The 20,986-nt window shown below is 36.1% G+C and overlaps 1 protein-coding gene across 16 annotated transcripts in view; it reads left to right on the forward strand.

Annotated features, from left to right (window-relative positions):
• JAKMIP1 (janus kinase and microtubule interacting protein 1) overlaps positions 1–20,986 on the forward strand; it is a 162,603-nt gene that overhangs the window by 65,828 nt on the left and 75,789 nt on the right. For all 16 annotated transcript variants that reach the window (XM_074587564.1, XM_074587562.1, XM_074587563.1 and 13 more), the window contains 2 exons: positions 5,124–5,398; positions 14,678–15,172. In XM_074587564.1, the coding sequence (XP_074443665.1) occupies positions 5,270–5,398; positions 14,678–15,172 (624 nt within the window). In that variant the 5' untranslated portion in view covers positions 5,124–5,269. The remainder of the gene's footprint in view (positions 1–5,123; positions 5,399–14,677; positions 15,173–20,986) is intronic.

Genomic DNA, 20,986 nt, shown 5'->3' on the forward strand with positions numbered 1-20,986 from the left:
CTCAGCAGGTCACCTTTTCTGACATGCCATCGAAAAAAATAATGGATGAGCTAACTTACAAATACTAAGCTCATCCATAGGGTATCACCTGCTATGAAACCTTCTGAGTGAGGTGTCATAAAAGCCTAATTCATGCTACACTGGAATCTCTACAAAGTAGAGAAGTTACCTCGGTTGAACTGTGCTCAACAAGATAACGTTACTGTGAGCTCTTTCTGCAAAACAACAGTTAATATTTAGAGCTTCCTGATCATTGCTTTCCATATAGTTTGGACTTACAGGTATATTGTTATTAAAGCAAGAATGGCTCAGAACTGTAGGCTGTGAGTCTGCAAAAATGAATCTGGAGCTGTTAGTTAACAATAAATGTGCTTTTGGTTTTATCCACCAAAAAAAACCTATCACAAATGGCACTTTTGTAAGTGTTCCACTGTAAGGAAACTCCGCATTTCCCTCAGTGGGATAGGATTTAAAATAACCCTCAAAAGCTCTACTGTTATAGAAATAGACCTGTCTCTGTAGGTGGCTAACAAATGAGTATCCAAAGTGTGACTAGTCTACAATATACTTAGAAAATTGTTCTGATAATGTGTATTTATATTTTTTGGCTGTGAAAAGTATTATTTTTACATCCTGTAGAGATGCTTTTGCTTTTATCCATTCAGTCATGTTTTGTTACATAGAAGTGAGAATTGAAGCAGGAAATGTAGGTCATCTGAACCGTGTGAGAAATGTGCCTTGGGCATTGAGAACTATGAATGTTGCCTCCCATACAGTCACTGCTTGATTTTTAACTGTTTTCTTAAACTGTAACATAGGTGAACTGGCAGTTACTTCCGAAGTTTTCATTGTACCTGTGTTCACTGCATTTACTATTGTTGGGTGCTCGGACAATAACATTTATTTTAAACTTCTTGAATATTCAGAATTGTGCTGTACTAAGAATGTATTTACATCTCATGTTCACAAGCGTAATAAGGGTTATGGGTAGCCCATAGTAGGTTCTGCAGAATTATAAGAGAAAGTCTGAAATTAAATGAAAAAACACTACTTATGTTGGAAAGTGTCTAGATGAAGATGGTTCCCCTTCCCGTTCCCCTACCTGTGCTTTTGCTTGGTGTTTCAGCTGAGATGACTCATTAACAACTACACCTTCCAAAAATCAGGTTGAAGCTGAATAAAGTTGTTCAAATCTGGATTAAGACTGGAATACTGAATTTTGGATGACACCATTTAGTAGATTTTTCTTGTTACCATGCTAGTTTATCCGTATTTATTACTTGAGTTTATGGGTGTGCTTGCTGTTCTTCTTGATAACTATTTATTAAGGTAAGACTTGCTGTCTAAAGATATAACCCTCCACTTACTTCAGGTATTCAGTACAGAATCAAGTTTAAAGACTTGCATTTCTTTAAATGGACTTATTTTTCACCAGAAGCTATTAAGTTCCTTCTTTTCTTACTGTTAAGTAACAAAAATTCCTTGATGCTACATTTTCACACTTTTGCAATAATTAATTTTTCTTTTTTTCTGTTAAGTTTTATTGATATTTAATATCTAGAAGTATCGTATAGCAATTCATGACTTAGTTCTAGGCCTTTCTTGCTAAAACCAGGGAAGAGATTGAAGTAATGATAAAGTACGTCCTTTAAATCTGCAAAGCAAATACAAGAGAAATTGGAAATTGGAAGTTATGATTGGAACACTGATTTGGTTTTCCAGGTACCTCAGGCATTTAATGGATTTCCCAAAACATTTAGCACAAATGGAGTAATGTTTTGTTAATCATGTTAAATATTTTGATCTCTCACATGCGAGTCCCCTAAACTGTTGAACAATTGATTCAAATCCAGTCAAGTTTATTTCTTTTGTTGTTGTTCTTTTTCTTGAATTACAAGTGCCCCTATGCCTATCAAGTAAAGTGAGACATTTGCTATATTCCAAAAATGAAAAGGTGACTTGTGATTTAGAACCCATTACTCTTTCCTATCTTTTTTTGTGAAATATAAAATATATTCAAATGATCTTAAGGTTTGCAATAAGAGTGTAGAACTCTCAGCGTAGGAAGTGGCTCTTTTTATTCATGGAGTGATTGTGGGACTGTATTGTGGTGGCTTCATGAACTTGCCTCTTAACTGACATATGGTGAGTTAACAAATAGGTTGCTGGTTGAAGCTTCTGGGTCAGTAAAGTCAAATTTTGTCAGAGTAGAATATTTTTTCTTTCTTTTTTTCTCAGTGTGTTTATTAGTTTAATTTTTTTTTTTTTTTTTTTAAAATCCTGACCTTTATCCAAACAGTAAATGTGGGCAGTCAGCTAGAAGGGAATCTAGGCACTCCCTGGTTCTAAACCTTTCATTTGGGAATCAAGATGCATACTCTTCTACTGTAGCCCTTGCGTGTCTGGGCTTTGTGCCTCTCTGAGTGCACAGAGAGGCTTTCTGTTGCCATAGTTCCCGCTTTTGAAATAGGTAGGCTGAAGGATATATCTAGGGAAGAGTAAACATGGAAATGTTTCTAAGCCCACCAACACAGGTTGATGGGCTGTTTTGTTTTGTTTTAATTAATTGCCTGTAAGAGAAGAGGGTGATGTTCTTCAGGTTCTGGGCCGAAGCTTTTATTTTACCTGAATGGTACGATTTTTAACTGTTGTGAGTTGCAGGGAAAAGATTGAGAACAATGTTTTGAGATTCCCATTTTTTTTAAATTCCAAAGAGTATGTCAAAGAATAGTGCTGAACTCTATTTTTAAAGCTAATTTAAGTGCTAAATGTAATTTGAACAGCATTAAATAATGCATATTATATTTAGACCACCACGCATTCAAAGGTAGACAACAGCATTATTCTGACACCTTTCTGTAGGACCTGACTTGTTATAGGGTTTGAATGATGGTAGCTCTGGGATAAAATATGAACTCTGCAGTCATTGAGAGTTTTACATGCCCAGGACTTCAGAGACAGGTCATCCCCTGAAGTGTGTAAATAAAAGTTTAGATGTTCATATTGAATGGTCTAGTATCTTCATAATATGCTTGGAAACATGGTACGGCCAGGAGTGATTATTGTTACTGAACAAAATACACGTGATAATTTGTAAACATTTCAGGAATAATTCCTCGGCAGTATCTGAATACACCAGATAGCCTTTGAGATAAGGAACAATTTATTTCCTCTTCCAGCACTGTAAATGTTGTGGAATTATTATAGATTGGATTTGCACATCTATGTTAGTTTAGATTTTCTTTACAAATTGACCAGGGAAATAACACTAGCAACTGATTTTGAACTGAAATTTTCCATACAGTTAACAATTTTGGATGAAATATATTGATTAAATAGTCTTTAGTTTCAGTCTTTAGCATCATAGGAACTCCACAGAGTAATAGCATGGAATTTCTTTACTAAGAGCAGTAATTCCTGAAGTTTCTTCTACTCACTAAAGAGTTCTTTGTTTCAAGTTACTGTAAGAATAATACTAATTTATTTTTCTTGAATCAACAATTATGTGTAAAATAACAGTAGCACCAGTGTTTATTTGTTTTGTATGGTCGGCTTGATACATAAATAAAATTTTAAAAAATTTAAATTTCCTGTTTTTTTCATAAATTATATATTAAAAATGCTCACTATCATGAATTTAAGAAACAGATTAGATTTTATTGCATGGGATAAATTGTTAGATTATTAAGTTTGGGGGGAAAAACATCTGATATTACAAAACAGAACAATGATTTCCCTTAAGTTACTTAACAAATAACTGGTATAGTTGGTATTTTTTCTATTGCTTTTTATAAATGAAAGAACTCCATGGGAATATTGTCAAACAGACTGAGATTTGGTGTTCTGAATTCTGTTCACTTTTTTTCTAATTTCACTTGTCATTTTGAGCAAGATGTGTAACTCCTTGGTTTCTGTTTACCAGTCCTTAAAGAGGAGAACAAAAGTTATGTATTTAGTTGAACTCACCAAATGATGTTTGTCTGTATAAACCTGAAGTATTAGTTGTTAAGCCTTTAGAAAGTATCTGCTAAAGAATGCATGCGATTTTCACTCTAATACAATTTCTAAAATAACTCTCAGCGGAAGTAGGTTGGAAAGAGCAACTTATTGTTTGAAGCAATTTGGTAGCAATTTTCTTGGAAATATAATACTCCGAGAATGCAGTTCAGTATTAAAGTAGGAATCTCTCTGCTTTGTTGGCAGTTTAATGATGAAAATTATGTGGATGTTTAAAATGAGCAGAGGACGTGGGTTTGGAAACTAATTCAATATTGATAGCACTTGTTGCTCAGTTTGTTCTTGTGATGACCAAGTTATTCTTGGAGAAGAGCAGAGAGGAAAAAAAGCCTCAGATTAAGCTTCTATAACTACTCATGAAGCAAACTAATTATGGGATTTCTTAATTATTGGAATCAGGGTTCTTTGTTTGCTATTGATATTCTCCTTGAATATTCCATAAGACTGACTTGAATAATTTTAAGCTTAGAGGCATACTGGGGGATTAAAATGAAGTTAAATACCTTCATTTTTTTATTAGAGCATTTCAAATGATATCAACCCTGAACATAAGCACTTTATATATGTGATATTTTGTGGTATTTTGAAGAAGTAATTTTAAAATGTTTTTCCGGTTTTGTGATACCTTTTCCATATAACCTGATGCTGTGAGACTCAGTGATAACTATGAATAATACAATTATGAATTATAACTGACACATCACGATTAGAAGTGCTTTCTTCTTAGTACAGGAAATAAACTATTCCCACTGATATACCACCAGCCTCAATTAATTTATGGCTGTCCCTGTGCCTCTTGCGAGTCCTGAGCATGGTCCAAGTCAGGTCTTGAATAAGATTTGATTTCTGTTTTTATGCTATATTCATCATAACTGTAAAGAGTTTCTGTAGACCTCAGGTTACAGTGGGTAGAGTTTAGATAAGATGATGAAATATTTTGTAACTTCTTCTTTTCTGATCCATTTCGTTCAAAGCCTAGTACCCTATGCAATATAGTATATACTACGAGAAAGTTCAGTGTGCTTTAAAACTGGATCTTAAGTCTGAGGTCTGGTTCTGCTCAATGCTGCAGCCTAATTCTGTTCCTACTACTTTGTTTCTTCCAGGACATGACAGACTGCTCCCACGATGGCAGAGATTTGCGTGAAAGATTTTGTTGAACACTGCATGACTCTTAAATGCTAAAAGCAGAAGGCACTAGCTAGTAGCTCAGTGTGGGGCAAAAATTTTATTTTAAACATAAAAAATAATTATGTCAAAGAAAAGCCGTGCCAAGGGAGAGAAGTCCGACATGGAGATTGAAGCCCTGCAAGCTGCTAATGAGGAGCTACGAACTAAACTAACCAACATCCAGATAGAATTTCAGCAAGAAAAAAGCAAGGTATTTGTCTATCTTTTGTGATTTTTTTTTTTTTTTTAACAGTAGCACTGTTAGAAACCAGCAAAGCTTGAATCTCAAACCTACTCACTACTAAAATGCATTAGCCTTTAAAGGAAAACATGGGACAAAGAAGTGAAATCAGAAGAAGGGCCACTGATGAAATGAAATTGGTGCCAACTATTTTAAATAATGTGCAAAAGGAAGTAAATATCCCCAAACCCAAACATCCAGTGACTGAAATTTGCAGTCGCAGCAATGCCAATGGCCCTAGCTTGTGTGACTTAAAGGCAACAAGGGAGTTTTGTATTTGATCTTAGCACTGAAAACTCTATGTTGTAAAAAGAAGTGTCTTCAAAGTCAAACATCAGCACCATATTCAAAGCGTGTCAGTTTAAATGCCTATGGAGAATGTAAATTAACTGGAAATCAACTGTGTAGGAGTCCTGATATGATTTTGCTGAGGTTATGTGTGCCGTTGCTCTGAGCTGTTAAATGATGCATTCAATTGCTAATGAAACACATCCATCAATATTTGTCTATCTAGCACATGTTCAACAGGTATTTGAGTAATCAAGAGAACACCTAGGAGAAATTGTTCATTCATGAAGTACGTACATATTCGTAAAGATTAGCATTTGCTTTTATATATCTCTGAAGCAGTTTAAAATATGGACAAACCAATAAGGTTATTTCTATTCTATTAGTTTATTAGTCTTGATTAGTGCATTTGACTTTGCACAAGACCATCCTGGAGATGAATCCATGTGCAGATGCAGTTATCTCTGTTTCTTTGGTGATACTGTAGTTGCAAGAGTTTCAAGGACTTACTGGTGGAACAAGTATGCGCTGAACACTTGTTCACTTTATACAACATAGGTTTGTTCTAGCCTTGTTTCTTTATATTGGTTTAAAATTTGGAACACGTGAATAATAACATTCCTGTATGTTCTAGTTTCTTTAACAGCCTTGTGTGGTACTCAGCTTTGAATGGTCTTATTTTTTTTATATTTTAATTAAAATGCAAACAAAACCCCCCTACAAATATAATCTTCAGAATTTACTTCTTACAGAGGAAAAAGAAACAATAAACCCTTAATTCTTGTTTGACTGATACAATAGGTGCAGTATGTATCAGCCAGCTAAACTTGTGTTGCCTTGGAAATTTTTATTCTTCAAGTAAGAAGCAAAAAGTCATATCTTTTATGGGTTTGCAATATTGATGAGTGAACAAAAAAGTCAGTTTTTTTTGCTATTATCTTCCTCATCTAACTTCTACTTGTTTGATGTAATGAGAATAAATTATAAAACGAGTGGTACAAACTACTTGTGCTTCTTAAAACCACACACCAGGAAATTTACTAGTGGCTGATACTCACTAAAATTGAATTTAGCAGCTGATAAATTGTATTATTTCACTGTCATTTTTAGCATCTCAGTGCTTCTGTTTGGCAAGAGACTTGTGAGCTGATGGTACATTCCATTTACATTAGTAAATTATTTTTTTTTAGTTATTTTGACCTATTTCCCATTTTGTTCTGTGTCACTTCTTATGTAGAAACACAGATGTGAATTTTATTATCATCTTTTAATTGCATTAAAAAGAGCACATAATTATAAAGTTATACCTTGACAGAAGAATGAATTAATTTTGAGTGTTTAAATTATTCATATTCTTAAAAATTCTACAAAAATATTACACAAACCCTAAGAAGAGTTTAGCCCTGGTATGCTTCCAAGTTTGATGCTTTACCTGTAATAGTGTCAAGTTTAACTCTGATTCAACTAACAATAAAAATTGTAGCTACGAGACCACGACAGCTGTAGGAATATTTTCTGTAACTCGTCTGCCTATTTACATACATGCAGTCTGGTAAGAGTTGCTTCAATTTGGTTACCTGTTCATCTTTCTACAGTTTGAGAATTTCTTATTTTCTGGTATATTGAGGTTGTTATAGGAGACACATCTGTGTTTGTGCGCGTATGTGTGCAGACAAATGGGTGAGCTCACGTGTGTAATGTGTAGTTGAATATGAAAGAGGAGATTACAGCCAGAGTGCTCTAAAATCAGTGCAGTCTACAGTAAATGCTACGTCATGTTGCAGTGCGTTTCTGGGAGGATACCTCTTTCCCACATCTTTGCTGCAGTGTTTACTCTAAGTTGTTTAGCTAGAATTGAACTGAGTTGTTTATTTCCCACCACCAGGACAACAGCCTGCTCTCTGTCTGCGCAGCAGTTATATAGGATGTCTTGACTGAGAAAAGTAGGAAATTAAAGCCATAGAGATTTTTTCCTCTTTAGACTGTAGTTTAAAAATGAGTAACAAAACCAACAGAAATTACAGTTTGCTATCAGAAAAGTAAAATGCTCTGCCTAGAGAATTCTAAATAAATTAGATGGCTTTATTGGCATGGAGGTAAGAGAGAAAATATTGAAGCTGCTAAACAGACAGCTCTGTGGCCCGTGGGACATACACTGTATTAGGAAAGGTAACAAATTCTTGTGGGGCCAATTCATTTAATTTAATTCTCCTAAACTGTTTTGTCCCACACGTATATGCCTATATTAATGATTTATCTGAGGAAGAACCTTCTAATTGATGAGAGACATCACAAATGGAAATTACTCTTAACATACTTCTGCCTGCAAAATACTGGTTTCTCTGAAATAAAATTTTACCCAAGAGACATCCAAAACTTGTGCCTATCTTCCCAGTTAATTTTGTTTCATTTCTTGTTAAGCCGTTTAAAGACATTTCTCCTGTAAAATTGCTCCCCTCCATGCTTGTGCGATACCTGATCCAAAATGGATATGTTTGCAGTTCTTTGAATATGCATCTTTGTGGATCTTGCTGGTGGTGTTCTGGGCCTGTGATGTATGAGCAGCTGGATTCATTTATATTGCTGAAGGGGTGAAGCAAAAGTTGTGGCCCTGCCTTAGTTCCCTTGTACTGTCTCTTGTTTTGGCAACATTTGTTTGATAGGCTTAGGCAGCCTGATGATATGTAGCGTGTCATCCTGGGATTGTAGGTTTGCTGACATCTATGAAGAGCCTGGAGAAGGAAATGCACGAACTGAATGTGGGCTCACATACTGCCCTCTCTCTACTGGTAGAAATATTTGATTGGAAGACATCCAAAGTTTGCGTATCAAGTAACAAAAAAAGAGTTGACCAAAGCACAAAAATTGTACTTATTTTGACACGAATGGAGGCAAGACTTGCTCTAATGGAACCTAAAAGTCTGGTGCAGTAAGCACAAGGGGATGCAGTGAACGAGCATGGTCTTGGCAGTCAGAGTCAAGAAAATGTGAATCAGCAGTGGTTTTATAAATGCCCATGTTGACATCCATGAATACTTAAGAACAAGTATTACAAAGTACGTGTTCCTACAGAGATGGTTAGCCAAACATTAGAAGGTAGTCTTCCAATACTTTGGGTAATATTTTGTTCTTGATAGCAAGGTGTTGTAGTGTTTGCTGTCATTATTGCTCCATCTTCACTGAATTCTGCTATTGCTTTTAAATATCCATATTTGGCTCATGACTGTACATTTATAGAGTTGAGATCACAACACATCTAGGAGTTAGGATAAATGAGATGTTTCAACTCACTCGCTGCTGTATCACCTCACAATTTTATGGATTGTTTTTGTAAGTCCTCATGCTTTTCCCAAATATCTTTGGGGTTTTTGAGCTTTGATGTCAGATGTTGAATCTGTGTGTAACAGTGATTCCTTGTAAGTTGAAAAAAAATAATCTATTTTCAATATGTGAAATTAAAAAAAAAATAAATTAGAAAGCATGTCATACTGTCAAAACAGCTTTATTTACTGGGGCTTTAAAAAGTCATATGGAAAAGAGTTATGGCCAGTATGTATGGAAGAACTCTAAATACAGTTGTTGATTTGAGAATCCAGACATACTGAATATGTATATAAAAATGAATGTTATTCCCATCTGCTATGTATGGAATAAGAAAGGAGCCAGTTAACTTACTCAACTATAAGGAGTGTACTGAATAGAAAGGAGGCACTAGGGTATTGTAATTGGGAATGAAATATGGCAACCCTCTCGGAGCAGGGAAATGGGTGAAGTATTGGTAAAACCATGTATAGTTACTCCTGCCACTACTAATTGGAAATAAAAGGAAGCACATCCCTTTGGGTAGGTTGTTTCCTGACAGCAGTTGAAGGGCATTTGAATTCAGCTGTTCTCTATGCTTGATATATAAATGTAATTTCTCAATACTTAACAAAATCACTAAACCGAGAGAATTTTGGACATCTGTCAAACACTAGACAGTAAGTAACAAAGTTATTAAGAATAAATGCGGCAGTGTTACTTCAATCAGAATTCAAAATTATTAAATGAGTGAATATGCTAGACATGATAATGCAATTTCTAACACAGACAAAACAGATACTGGAGAGGAATGAGACATCGATAGACAGATATGAAGCAATGATTATCTTTAATATGGAGAATCAACATGAAAGTATGATAATTAAACCTGTTAGATGGTATCATGTTGGAAGAGGTCAACAGAAAACAGAGTGGACGAGATCCTAAAAAACCCTGATGTTACAGTGTGATCTACAGGAAAATTCTACTCAGAACTGTAGTAGAGCTTTTATTACCAAATTATGTATCTAAACTGGAATAAATGGGCAATCATTGGAGTCTTCGGAACTTTCTAGGGGATCCAAATATAGCACAGGGAAAAGCAGTAAGTTTCAGATATGAACAGAAACAAGTTTTCTGTGATCCTTTGATATTGTCACATTAGGTTAGAAGGTTATCAGAAGTGGAAACACTTGAGGCAAAAAAGATTGCAGCAGATGTGGTGCCTTGATTTTATTTTTTTTTTTAATTTATTTGTTACTGGCAATGGGCATGCAGGAAGAAAAACAGGGCCAGTGTTACGTCTGCCTTTTTCATAAGTCAGTAATTTTTAATGTCATAATCCAGTGCACACTGAAATTTTAATAGAAAGGATGCTGTTGGCTGGACACCAGATTACACTACAAGGGTGCATAAACAGGAGTAGAGCTTACATATTTTTTTAGAAAAAGCAAAGCTTACAGACTTCTTTTGTTCTTTATGAAGGAAAGTTGCTATTGCATTTGGTTTTTAAAATAAACAGTAGTGTCTTTTCTTATTGGCCTCACCCCTAGTAACCTGCCTTTTTCACAGCTGGCAACAGATTGCCTACCATAACCTGAGTTCCTCGCAAAAAAAGGCTGTGAGGACAATAACCCTCCCACCTCCCAAGTGATTGACTACTGTGCCACAAATAAAAAACATATGCATTTAAATTCAAGAGAAAAAAACTATCAAGTCCTTAGTAAGTTCTTATCATAACATTTTTGTTGAGGCAGTGGTTCAGTAGCACTTGGGAACGTATATGGCCTAATAGGTTATTGCTGTTTAGGAATGAGTAACTTTAAAATTATGTCATTGACTCCAGTTCATAACACTGAACTATTATATTTCTGTCTCAAGTGTGCAAAGTACCTTGACAAAGAAAACAACACCACATGCAAATATTCCATGTTGATGTAATTGTATTGTTTTAAAGAAAATCCTTCTTTCAGGCCCTATTCAGACATAAGAAAGGGAAGAAGTGATGATGTTTGGCGTTATTTTCCAACAAGCTAGCTTCTGCTTTGGCAACAATGATGTGTCAACGTGCACTGATTATTAAAGATTTAATTTAGAAAGGCAGAAAATACCTGTTTTATTGGTACCCTGATACCCTGCCTGACTTTATTTCCCTTTTGGCTTCATTTCTTGGTTATGCTTCATGTTCTGCCTATGAACAGAACAGCTTTCTTCATTTAAAAAAAAAAAAAAAGAGTGCCGGAAATTAAAAAAAAGACAAATTGCTTTAAAGTTTAAGTTCATTTTGAAACTGAGACTCAGGCATATGGGAAAATGCCACACTACTATTTTCATTCCGTCAGTTGCTCTGGAAGCCAGACGTGTACAGATCCGCATAGTGTGCAGGAGAGAGGGATGGAGGGAGTGTGGAGAGGACAGCTTATGGATTTTGGGGAAAACCTAACAGAAAACCTAACTTCCCATCTTCTCTGGCAAGAAGCTATAACAAGAAAAGACGTTTTAAAGTCATTGAGAATTAGGATGCATCTTTTTTTACTGGGTGATGAGTGACAGGCATTTAAAATGCAGTGTAAAAAATCCAGGGGTTTTAGAAGGATTCCTACTCTTTTTGTTTACGTTGCTCTTGCTGAAGCTTTGTAAGTAAAATGATTAGTGAAATACGATAACATTCAATTACTCTGAGTGGTTTAATATGTGTTCTTACAGACAGCAACAATGCATATAGATATTGCTTTCCCTCAACTCAGTGAAAGAGGAAAAGTTGAGTTTGTGTAACTCGGTACTCCAAAATTTTAGAATCCGTTTCTCACATATTAAAAATGCTTTTAGGAAGTCAGATTCAATAATATCTTGTATTAAAAAGTGCCTTTCAATTGCATGCTTTATGTAAAATATGACTAACTTTGAATTACTGTAGTTCTGGAGGTATATTAACCTTGTTTATATATGCCATTATACAGTTTGTTTTCCTGTATCATTGTTACTAGGTTTCATTACTCAGTTTCATTTCAATTTTCCTTGCTCATCAGTAAGAAAATAACTACTAGATTTAAGTAAATAATGAGTGTTGGTTCATTTGCAAATTTATCTATAAACTCATCCATTTGTGATAGTAAATAGGTGAGTAAGTGGCTTAGCTTTGTTACAGTATCACTGCATGGTTTGTGTTAGAAGGGACCTTGAAAGATCATCTAGTCCAACCCCCATGCTATGGGCATGGATGGGAGACTCTTAGACTCTCCTATGGAACTGGGTACCCTAATGCAAGCACTGAAAATCAGTGCTATTCGCTATAGGCTTGGAACTAAATGTCATCCTACCAGAAGAAATAACACGTGGATATTTCCTGCAGATAATTTCCAATAGCCAGACTTAGCATTTTGGGAGAAAATTCAATAAACAAATCCATCTTTATTCATAAAGATGTATTATTGGAATCATCCTGTAATAGGGTAACAGTATTTGTGCAATAAAATCTGCTTCTGATGGTGTCTGATTCCACAGCTGTAATTATAGTACTCTCCCAGCTGGTGTTTAGTCCACAGTGTATCTAGAAGACTAATTTCACGACAATGCAGATACCTTTCCTCCCTCTCCTGCTCTAGCCTGTTTCCTTTCTGTTTTTATTTTATTTTGTTTTATTTTTAAATCTAGGGTAAGTTTGAGTTGATTAATCCTCAAAGTTACTGTTGAAAATAACAGGATCATAACACCTTCTGCACAGGGAAAGTCTTCGGTCCCTGCTGTCTAAAGACTTCAGGTGAAGTTCCGACTCCGGAAATCCTATGTCAGTGCTGTGGATTTGATGAGTAACACGTCAGTCTCATTTTATGGTGACACTTAAATTAAGTAGTAATCTTGGATTCGTTGGATGAGCTATGTCTGAGGCTCTTGAGTTAAGATGTCTTGTTTTGCCTAAAGCAAACTGCCCGAAAGGCCTGTTTAGAGACAACTTGATTTCAATAAAAAAAATAATGAAGGTTTCTAGGCCTCTTCTGAACTAGCATTATGGCTTTTAATTAATGCTTTATTTTTTGTTTCGTCTGTAGAATCCAGAACCGTGCAAAAAAGAATTTGTTTTAATTTTACCCTCATAGTAAATGGTAGTATGACTATTAATAGAGATCTCCCATCCTTTCTGCACTAATCTCAAGCCAGCTGCAATTCTGGTTTAGGTTAGCATAAATTAAATGCATTGTATGACTACAGATACAGCTTCGTATAGCACAGATGCAAGCAGTCTAGGAATATTGTGACAGTGACTAACATCCTGCTGCTCAGCAGCCTCCTTTTACCACGAAGCACTGTTAGGTGTGTATGATTGTATTGCCACTCAAGGTTGAAACACAAGTCTGTCTTTGAAATCTCTGCCTCTGCCTTTGCTTTAGATGAGAAGTACATGTGCAGAGCCCGTATTTTGGCAGTCCCTGTGATAGGGATAGTAGATAGATGTTACTAACATTACACATGATGAAATACATTATAGCCTTTCTGTTATACTATAAGAGAGAAGCAAGCCTTGCTCTTCCCCCCCCCTTTTTTTCTTTTATTTTTTTTTCTTTCTTCTAAATTAATATCTAATCCCACTTGGAAAAAGCATTGCTTTCCATGCAGCCTGCTGAGCATCGTTTTATAATGAGGCTTCATCCCAGTGGGTATTACTATAATAGGCTATAAGACCTTTCCCCTACTCCCTCCACAACCCTTAGAGTCACTGGCTTATATTTTCTGAAGTGTCTGGGGACTGTGAATAGCCTCACTTTTAGGGTGTCCTGTCTGAAGCCCTTTGAGTGGACTTTATTTCTCAGTAGACCAATTCTTTTGGCTTATCTAATAAGGACTTTCCCATTAAAATAGCTAAGAAATTAAGAAATCAAAAATCAATGTCTTTTTTTCTTTCCCCCCTCCCCTTTAATTTAGTTTTTATTCCCCATGTTCCTACTGATTAGAATGCCCCTTTGTTGATAGGATCTCTCCTCTCTCTTCCTTCAAGGCAAGATCCTTTCTCATCTGATTAGTGGGAAATACCTTAGGTCAAGTAGTGGATTTAAGAACAGTAATTTGGGACTCAAATCCCAAAGACAGTAAGTGTGTAAATTAGGTAAATCAATCTATGCCTGTCTGAGCACCCCATCTGTTAAACAGTGATAGTGCTGCTTAGCTACAGAAGGATGTTGTGGGAGTAAATTAATTGAATGTATGTGAAAATCTAAGTCATTATGAGCATGCATGAAGCACGGTCCTTCGCATACTAGAAAGTTTTCTAGCATTTCCTTCCTAACATAAACACGAACTGTTTGCTCTCTGTTTGATTCATTTTCCATCTGCTTGTAGATCACAGTTATGGATGAGAGTAGTCTGCGGCGGTTGATGGAGGAGATAAGGGGAGAACTAGATTGGATGCTGCTTGGGTTTATTTTATTCCCTAAAACTGTGAGAACTTGTTCCCAATAGCACATCCCCATGGCAGATTCGTGCACAACACACAGCTTTTCTCTAGCCTTGTTTCTCCAGTTTACTGGAGAGAGTGGTGTCAGGTATGCAGTCTTTGCTTTCGAATATTCAGGATGAAGCTTTAATAATGTTTAGAGAAAAATCTCCCTTTGTGACTTTTAAAAGTGTGGTAGCACTTGTTAATCAATACTTATATTGATGTTCCAGGTGGGTAAGTTGAGAGAGAAAATCCAAGAGGTTAAGCAAGAAAGGGAGCAGGAGCAGCACAAGCACACTGCCTACGTTTCTGAACTGAAAGCCAAGCTCCACGAGGAGAAAATGAAGGAACTTCAGAGTGTCAGAGAGCTACTGATCCGTCAGCACGAGCAGGAGGTAGCAAGGATGGTGAAAATTAAAGACGGAGAAATTCAGCGTTTGCAGTCAACAGTCAATGTCCTGCGGGACGGGGCGGCTGACAAAGTGAAGACGGCACTGCTGAGTGAAGCAAAGGAGGAGGCTCGCAAGGCGTTTGATGGTGAACGGATGAAGTTGCAACAGGAGATCTTGGAGCTGAAATCTGGCAAAAAGCAGCTTGAAGAAGCTTTGAACAACATTATGCAGGCGGATAAAATGAAGGCTGCTGACCTGCGCATGGCTTATCAGTCCCATCAGGATGAGATTAATAGAATAAAGCGGGAATGTGAGAGAGAGATCCGCAGGCTGGTAAGTTCATTAAGTAATGCGTGCTTATTTCAATTTATAGCAGCTGTTAGTATACTGCTGTATGTGCCCACAACTATCAAACCACTCTTTTGCCGTGACATTGTTCATTAGTGCTGGTTGCTATAGTAGGCCTCTATTTCCACTACTGTCTCCTCCTTACAGCACAGATGAACCTTGGCTCCATGTTTAGCCCAACCCAATCCAAAGCTTTAGCTCACTCATAGAATATGAATGAACCAAGACCTTCCAGGATGAATTTTCTCAACAGATCAAAGAAATAAGACTTTCCCTTTCCCACTTGCTCAACTATATTTCCTTACAAATTCCTGTTGATCAAAGCAGTCAGGCATCGCTCATTTGGCAATGCAAGAGCACCTTTGTGAGATGACAAAATCAACTTCTCAGAGAGCTTTTATATTTATATTAGAGCAACCAATTGTGCTGAACCAAGACAACGTCTTTGCTGCTTCTGCATCATTATCCAGGTCATTCGATTTTAAGCATTGTTGCCCTTTTTTATTTTTTAGAACTTCTGTGCTTTTTCTATTGCAGCTGAAAAGTTAGGGCCTAGGACAGAAGGCTTTTTTCATGCTTCATAAACCCTAGGACTTATGCCCAGATGGCAGACTACGCTGTTTGTATAAAATTCAAAACCAGGGAATATTTCCCAACAGCGAGTGCCCCAACCATTTCAAATTATGCAGCTTTGTAAAATGTAAAGAATGTAAGATGGGCTGCTCACAGTAGTACATTTAGAGAGTTCATCATCAAATGACAGTTCTGTTTGGGACCATGATATTTTCCATGTATATGTATATATCTGATTATTGATCTGTCTAAACTAGCAGTACAATAGCTATGCAAATAAAATCTAAAATGAAAAAAACAATATTTATCATATATCAAGAAGTGCAGACTTTAAATGAAATGAAACATCATGTTTTTTAAGAAAAATATTTTATCACTTTTTGTTTACACAGGTATGTCCTTTTATTTCTTGTATTTCTCAGGAAAATGATGGTGAGGGCAAGCTGCAAATGTGTTATCTGTTTAATGGTGGTGATTTTCTGTCTGAGACAATGAAAGCTTTTAATGCAGTTAATATTTATGCTTTAAATAAATTGGAGGTTGATCAAGTCTCAGGGGTATCGTTTCCTTGATTAATTAAAGACCACTGCAAAGACTGACAATGTGAGGTTTCTGTAAGCATAGTTTCTTTCATATTTTGTTCCATGTTATAAACGTAGAATTTTAAAATCCTAGTACAGGATTTTACAGGTAATTTCAGAAAGTGTTAAAGAGGAGAGGGTTGCTATGTTGTGGCCTGTGTTTTTCTAGAGAACAGTTTCTAATTAAGTTTAACATTCTCAAACCCAAGAAATGGTGAGGTGAGGCACCGCAAATTCTGTCATCCCAAATTGCCAGAGTAAACACACCTATGCTGTGTCTTTGGGTGGTATTGTAAAGGAACCACTTTTCTCTTTCAAGAGTGGAAGCTTTCAGCCTGCTGCAATAGGAAGAATTAATTTAGAATTATAATTGGAGCCTTACTGGGCCTCGGTCACTCTGTACATCTAAAAAGATATTTGGAGAGAGTGCAGATAACTCCTGTTACCCACGCCCAGCCCCAGAGGAAGCCTGGTGTCAGTCTAATGGGCTTTCACTGGATCTCTCCTCAGCCCTGCCTCAGGAGAAGCACAGGGAAAAAATATCAGGGGCCTGGTGTTGCCTTGTAGTGCCTTGACTCCTTTCAGATAATGAATTTTGATTTTTTTTTTTTTTTTTTCACTAAATTGCATGGGTTGTTTTTATGAAAGAGAAGTGTTTCTTCCAGGAATTCATAGCAATTTAGGCAGTTTTTATGGCAAATGACACTCCCTAAATCCGGACCAAGTTAAAAAATACTGCAGAGCTCCTAGATGCTGCTCTCTTCCTCTGGGCGTGGAACTGCAGAATCAGATCATCAGGATATTTCCCTTCCCCCTCTCGCTTCCATTTTAATTAGTTGAAGGGATGCTTGCCTTAATTTCAGATTAACTGTATCAGCTGCGTTTTTGGGGTACTTGTGTTGGTTTAATTCCTACCCTTGTGGGATGAAATTACAAGGATGTGGCAGGCAGTGTTATTAATATTAGCACAGTTCTGTAACTGAGCTTCAATTAATGTGCTTTTTTGTATGTGTTGTGCTTTATGGCAATATTAAGAAATCATCACCTTTGGTATTAACAGACTAGATGGGCTGGCCATGTTATAATTCAAATTCAGACGAGTAATTCAGGATTCAGTGTCTGATTGTCTTGTCAGACTTGCCTGATTATTTTGCATTTTAGATCATGGGTTAGTTTTGCAGATGTATTTGTATAGATATTGCAGCTTAAAAAAATAATTGATATTTTTACCACTGATTTTAATACTCATGCCTAATTGGAGTAAAATCTTGCATTTTTTTGGCTTCCTGTCAAAAAAGAAAGTAGTGAGAAAGGAAAAAAGCAAAATCCATTGCCTGTGAATATACGGATACAATTACATTATGTAAATAAACAGCCATGCTTGTGTGGTAGAAATGTCAGTATTTTAGAACTATCAGTAACCAATTTTGAGATTGTCTTCACAGTTTTGAAGTGAGCCATGCAAAATACCTAATAATCCTCTATACAAACAAGACTGAGAGGGGAAGGTCCTAGTGCCTAATAAAGGGAAGTAAAATAGCTATTCGGCAAAAATATAGCACACTTTCTCTGTGCAGTATGAAATATATTGTAAGGTGTGAAATTATATTAGAATTTGACAGTTTCTGTAATTGATCTAATGTAACAGTGATATCAATGTTTTCATTAATTTAAGGCATGCTTGTTGACAGGGGGTTTTTTATTTATTTATTTTCCCCCAAAAGAAAATATATTCTCACTGCATTGGCACAATGTGCTGGCAGCTAAGAACAGAAGTAAAAATAGTAAAAAACTGGAGAGGCAAATGAGACAGGTGTCTTAAAAGTAGAGACAACATGGCGAATAAGATAAGAAAGCAAGACCAGCTATTACTTAGTTTTTTGGGGGCAATATGTCCCGAGTAGTTGAGTCTGAACAGTTGTATTATTGTGTCAATATAGTATGAAAACTGCTGATACAGATTCAGATACTTAAAACCAGAAATAACATTAAAACCCAGCAAATAGGAAAAAAGAAAAAGCCAAATAAAAAATAGCAAACTGAAAAATAATCTGCATGAAAGAAAAATGTTAAAGCCTGTTTTTATGTAATAATTCTTTTCCAAAAAAAGAATATACAAAGTCGTAATTGTACTTCATTCATGGGGCTTCGGTATAAACAGCCCCGAAGCACACATTCAGCTGAGGGCTGCACAGGGCAGGCATGTACATACCTAAATAACTCTGTATCAACAGGCTTCTGTTTTAATGGCGTCCTTGTAAGTGGTATGTCTGGCTTCCTTCTGAGATTTGGGCTGAACAAGGTAAATTTAGTACAGATCTGACTAATAGTGAAAGGAGTTTATTAAGTTATGTTTACAACGTAGCTTAAAGAGCAGAACTGTACTACAAGAGCATTTAATGTTTTAATCTAAATATAAGAAAAGTACACAAAATAACAATATATTTTAGCCAATTTTTCTTGGGCCTCAATTAAACTTGTCATTTAACTGATTTACTTGTTTTTAAAATCAAGTTTAAAGTTTGTGTTCAGTGGTAAGTGAAGTTTCTCCCTTTTGCCTGAAATTGCTGAAATAGCACATTCAAATTATTGGTGAGTTTTGGCAACAGATCAACCTTATTCTGTTATCAGCACAGCTCTGAAGGAGGGCGTGAATATTAAGTATCTCATATTAGTTAGAGTTTACATTCATTCTGGGACTACCTGGACACTGTTCTTAGGAAGGCCATTACTTTGCAAGGCACGTTTCTCTAGATACCATTTTTGCAGAGGTAAAATAGTGGACACGTTACAGTGCTTGCCTTGGAAAATAAATGGAAGAAACCCAATTATTAAAAGTATATTGAATTACATCATCACTGTTTTACTCATTTATAGTATTTCTTGAATCAGAAGGGAAATGAATGTTTATTTAGTCAGACACTGTTAATATAAACATAATATTTAAATTTTGGCGTAAACAGATGACACTTGTGTCCTGTATTTTGTGATGTAGCGTTTTAGTAAATATTATTTCCTCTATTGGAAATGTCTTTAACATCAAACTTTTCACCTATTTTACAGACAAATACCATTCAACCTGGTTAAAATCTTTGCACCTATGGTTAAAATCTTTGCTTCCTAAATATTCCTAAAAAGCTTGGATTAAAATGAATTGAAAGACTTATTTCACTTTAATGTAAAATAGTCCTAATTTTTTTAACCACAAAATCAATGCAAAAGATTCCACTGATCTTATTAGGTACACAACCAGATCTATGATTAAGAGCGCACAGAATACAGCAGATGAATTAAATTCGCTTATTTCAGTTGTATTCTTAAATAACCTCATTAAATTGTCTAAAGGGTAATGTGACATTACTGCGGATCCATGATAGCAACGAAGAAAAATCCTTTTGCTGTTAATAGAATCAAAGTGAAAGAAATTGTTTTCAGGAGTCATTTTCAGAAGTTCCTATCAGCCATGATTTGTGAAGATAGATGCACTACTTAAGTGTCCTTAGTCTCCTTAGTCCGAATTATCTAGTTGCATGAGTTAAAAACTCCTTCCAATATGGAATCCTTCTTCTGTCCAGTGTTTCCCAAATGTATGTAATGCAGTATCTGGAAGAAGGTAATTCAAACTAATAGATTAAGCTGCTTTTAAATGTAAAAATCAAGGCAATTTCACTTAAACTTCTGTTCAAGGAATGGAAAAGTCCTCTGCTGAAATAAGTTTATGTATCATTTATATAGTGATTTTTTTTATTATTATTATTATTTCATTTTTGTGCCTGTGGATAACACTGTTATCTCATGATTTAAGTGAAGACTTCTGAAAGACTGAGAGTAACGTTTTTTCAAAATTAAGAATTAGATTGTTACAACTCAGGGAAAAACCAAATTTCAGCTCAAGTCCATCACAAGTTACTGTTTTCTAACCTTGCACAGCTCTTATTGTGCTTGTCTGCCTATAAGTTCTTTGTGTTATTACTTAGCATTGGCATTCAATATGAGAAGTGCAGTATCATACAATCACAGAAAAATTTAGATGGTGAGGGTTCTCTTGAGGTCATCTGTTCCAGTGTCCTGCTCTCCAAGGTCTGCTTTGCAAGTTAGATCGGGTTGCTCTGAGCCTCCTCCAGCCCAATTTGAAAATCTCTGAAGATAGAGATCCAGAGTCTCTGAAGAACCTGCCCCAATGCCTACTCCCTGTGAAATTCCTTTCTTCTTTCTCTTTCTTTAACCTTTGATTATTACCCTTGTTGTTTTGCTGTGCATCTCTGAGAAACATCTGCCTCTGAGAAACATCTGCTTTGTTCATCCCTGTACCCCACTTCAGATAGTTGAACGGGTATCTGCAATTGTAATGCATCCTGCGGTCTTCTCTTCGGCTGGCTGAGCCAACCGGGCTCCCTCGCCCATTCCTTGGATGTCATACAATGTAACCCCATAGTGGTCTTACTGGCCTTCCTCCAGCTTTTATTGCACTTGTGCCAGTTTGTCAATATCATTTTTTTGTGCTGGGGAGCCCCAAAGTGGCTCCTGGTGTGGTTTCACAAGTGCTTAATAAAAGGCAAAATCACTTCTCTATCCTTCTGGCTACAGTCCTCTTGATTTGGCCCAGTGTCAAGTTAACTTCAATCGTTGCAAGCTCTCACCACTG

The sequence above is a fragment of the Larus michahellis genome, chromosome 5 (assembly GCF_964199755.1).
Source record: "Larus michahellis chromosome 5, bLarMic1.1, whole genome shotgun sequence".
Lineage (NCBI taxonomy): Eukaryota > Metazoa > Chordata > Aves > Charadriiformes > Laridae > Larus > Larus michahellis.